This window comes from Apium graveolens, unplaced genomic scaffold, assembly GCF_009905375.1.
Source record: "Apium graveolens cultivar Ventura unplaced genomic scaffold, ASM990537v1 ctg4482, whole genome shotgun sequence".
Taxonomy (NCBI): domain Eukaryota; kingdom Viridiplantae; phylum Streptophyta; class Magnoliopsida; order Apiales; family Apiaceae; genus Apium; species Apium graveolens.
The window spans coordinates 52059-55975 of record NW_027418561.1 but is presented as its reverse complement, the minus strand read 5'-3'; the positions used below and the strand labels follow the sequence as shown (position 1 = coordinate 55975).

At 33.7% G+C, this 3917-nt stretch overlaps 1 protein-coding gene across 1 annotated transcript; it reads left to right on the top strand.

Moving 5' to 3' along the window:
* Positions 1-539: 539 nt before the first annotated feature.
* LOC141701978 (GEM-like protein 4) lies at positions 540-1669 on the top strand. The gene is made up of 3 exons (XM_074505701.1): positions 540-764; positions 887-967; positions 1068-1669. The coding sequence occupies exons 1-3, from the start codon at positions 542-544 to the stop codon at positions 1517-1519; spliced, it is 756 nt and encodes a 251-aa protein (XP_074361802.1). The 5' UTR covers positions 540-541; the 3' UTR covers positions 1520-1669.
* The last annotated feature ends 2248 nt before the right edge of the window (positions 1670-3917 follow it).

Here is a 3917-nt window from a genome sequence, read left to right as displayed (position 1 = left end):
GTTTTGGGAGAGTCGGTAACGTTACAATTTTACTCTGTTAAAAACTGCCCAGCTTCTGGTTTTTCAGCAAGTTATAAGAACATGACCATTTTTCTGACATGATTAAAGAGTATTTAAACGAGAAGGCGATATTTAATCTCCAATGCTCTGTTAAACCATTAAGTGTAATTGCTTAATAATCCACACAGATCATGCTACCGACAAATACCTTCTACACAGTTTTCAGTTGGTTAGTTACCCTCTGTTGAAATCGAATATGCCATCAATTTCAGCTAACTACCATTACCTGAACTTTTTGTTGTTCTATAACAAACTTGACAAAAAAAAAGAAAAAGTTATATTGCCGACAACGACTTACGACCCTTCAACCAGCTTGCTGACAAAGCAGAGCATAAATCTTCTCCCAAATCTTATCTTTAACAATTCATGCCTCGTCACATTTGTCGCATAGATGAGCCAAAGATGAGTCATGCAACAAAAAGTTAAATACCACTAACCTTGTTATTGGCCTTATAAATACCATGTAAGACGCGTAGTTGTAATGCATCCTACAACGTGCATCACAAAGCAAGTATCATTCAACCAGAGGGTTAGAGAGAATCAAGCAATTTACATTCATCAGAGTTCAGATATGAAGAGCCAGATTTCAGGACAAGTTATTGGATTTCCGATCAGCTCAACAGCATTTCCAGCTGAAATGCTTCCAGAAGGAATTTTATGTATCAGTTGCAATCAGTATTATGCATCTCCGAAATTTAGACAGAGTAAGTATTAAATAATTTATCAAACGAGATGTAAAGCAATAATTTATCAAATAATCATTTTGACTGTTAATATCAGCTATACAGTATCCTTTTATAACAATAGACTTTTCTTGGAACTGCAGACAATATAGAGTTAATGAGGAATAGGATGAACAAACTCAGTGCGCAAGTGGAGAATTTTGCAAAAGGCATTCGCAATCATGGTAAGTTATGAGCTTACCAAATGTCAAAAAACATTTGTTTTGTGGCTGGTTCTGCTTTAAAATTGAGTGCTAACATGTTTCTTGTTTTTAACTTTTGCAGTGAAAATTGGACCTAAGTTAAGTGAAATGGTGAAGGGAAAGTTGAGATTGGGAGCTAAAATTCTCCAAGTAGGGGGTGTGAAGAAAGTGTTCAGACAAAATTTCAGTGTGAGCCAAGGAGAAAAGCTATTAAAGGCTTCACAATGCTATCTATCGACAACTGCTGGTCCTATAGCCGGATTATTATTTATCTCAACCGATAGAATTGCCTTCTGCAGTGAAAGATCAATCAAGGTCTCTACTTCAACCGGGGATTTCCTTCGGACTCGTTACAAGGTTTCACTTCCATTAAACAAGATAAAGAGAGCAAATGAAAATGAAAATGTGAATGATACATCAAAAAAGTATATAGAAGTAGTTACAAAGGATGGCTTTGAGTTTTGGTTCATGGGATTTCTTAACCATCAAAGAACTTACGAGTTTCTTCAGATGGCAGTGTATGAATCTCAATGATCACAACACAATTGTTGATTCTTCCCATGATCCATAACATGAATTTCGGTGTTATGGCCTCTGGGATTAAGCTGTAAATAGTCGAAAATTGAAATGTCTGTACCTATAATTCATTTTTCTCAATGAAAATCCATCTATTTACAAATATGATATCACCGGTGCACCCTATTCTGACATCTCACTGTTCTTGTTCATGTTATATAAATTTGAAATTCTGAAGGTTGAATACATGCCTATTACCAAGAAAAACAAAAATTTAGATACCAAAAGATCACAGTATACATAAAAGCATCTGCACTTGTATTACGCAAGGATTTCATACCATTCTATCCGATTCCAATTATTTTTCAAGAAAACAAAAAAAACTCACATAAATTATATCCTCGGCCTCATAACTAGGGATCAAATTTAATTTTTTAAACTTTGAAAATTTATGCCATTTGCACTATTCAAATGCCATATGTGCAATGAACAAGTTGAAGCTTTTTCCAAATAACCTTTATCAAATCTCATTCATGCAAAGATGGCCTTTATACAAAGTTTGTTACTACTTTTTTGTTAAGGACTTTGTCCCTCCTATATTTAGTAGAACTATACCAAATACAGTACAAAGATAGAAAAAAAGAAGCCAATTTGTGATTACTCAAATAATTAATTTGAGGTTTTTCTTAGCAAGTGTTAATATGAAGCATTTCTGATAACTGAGGCCTACAAATTTGGCTTATATAACTGCATAACTAATTTACCTGTACAATACTGAACACCTAAAATCCAATTCAACTTTAATATTTTTTTTTGTTATGGTTCGACATTCCAGATTGATCTTCAGGGAAGGAGGACCTACATTACATACATCTTCTTTATACCTTAAGATGACCATGACTAAAAGCATGCATTGTGAAAAAAAGGGCTAAAGAAGTTGGTTTATATAAACAAGACCCCTTTAATACTTGGTTTTTCTCCTCAAGATTTGATTCTGACTTGCAATGTAACTACAAGACATGCCATGTAGGTCGACTACTTTCAGAAAATTTGAATTAGGCTTACAGCATCAGATAAGAAAGCTACATAAGGCTTACCTTTCAATCTTCTTAGCCTTTAATTTTTGGTGTCAAAAGCAGGCTGGTCTCACAAGGCTAAAATTCCAACTTACCTTTCCACATCTGCTCTGCATCAGCATACAAAGACTAAACAATATGCTAAATATTTATTGATATAAATGCTAACCTAATTCAAAAATTAAGAGTGTATGTGAGTACTGTTTACTTGTTTTGACCAAATGGAAGATACTTTGGATTAATCCAAATTTGTTCTGAAGAAGACAGAAACAAGATGAGAAATGTGATAATTAATATGGGTGTCAATTTTGTCCCCACTATGGTTTAAGGTTCTTGCACTGTACCTTGTGCCTAAATGGTTGTAGTTCTTTACATTTCTAGAAGTCAGCTGATATGATTTTATAGAAGGTGCTAGAAGCTGCAATGCTGAATCAAATATGAGTACAAAATTGTAGTTATATTAGTAAATAATTACTATACATAAGTCATTAATCTCTCCTTTAATTAGAGTCTCAGTATATATGTCTAACATGTAAATGGAGAATCTGGCAAGTCAAGTTGTGGAGAATGGAGATCCACTAATTCAAAAGACTACTTTATTCTGACATGTAAGAATAATTTTACTTATATTTGAAATTAGGAAACACTTTGGGATACCTATATACATTCCTTGATACATGAATTAGAGTGTTAAAATTCTTATGGAGGAACATGTGCCACTAATGGTCTAACTTACCCACCTTACTAACGATTACAAAAGACATTATAGATGAAATCAATAACTTTTTATCTATTTAGTCGATCAATTCTCTACACTATATTGTCAAAATTTGATATTTAGTGACCATAAGATTTCCACAAGGACAGACCATAACGTACTCATCCATTCCTTCCTTGGACCATCCGGTTGTTTTCCTCGAGTGCAAAAAACTTCTGGTGATATTGCAGGTTTCCCTTTGCTTCAATTTCTTCCATGATCTCCTTTGGCAAAGGTATCTACACGAAACCAGATTTCCTGATCCGGGGTATCCATCTCTTATATCAAGAATCTCTTGTATCAAGAATGAATGCAAGTGTTAAAATTCATATGCAGGAACATATGTGCAACTAATGGTCTAATTAACCCAACTTACTTGAGTACAAAGATCAATTACAAAAGACTTTATACGTGAAATGGATAATCCTTTTATCTATTTACTCGATCAATTCTGTACAATGTATTGTTAAAATGTGATACTCAGTGACCATCAATTTTCCACAAGGACATACCATAAAGTACTCATCCATTTCCCCCTCTTTTGTCTGCATCCTATGCTTTATTTTTTAAATTTTTACAAAAT

What these genes read in the sequence shown, in the direction of transcription:
- LOC141701978 (XM_074505701.1), top strand. Translation starts at nt 542, where the DNA reads ATGCATCCTACAACGTGCATCACAAAGCAAGTATCATTCAACCAGAGG. An exon ending in ATCTCCGAAATTTAGACAGA is followed by an intron (nt 765 to 886) that starts GTAAGTATTAAA and finishes TTGGAACTGCAG; the next exon opens with ACAATATAGAGTTAATGAGG. An exon ending in AAAAGGCATTCGCAATCATG is followed by an intron (nt 968 to 1,067) that starts GTAAGTTATGAG and finishes TAACTTTTGCAG; the next exon opens with TGAAAATTGGACCTAAGTTA.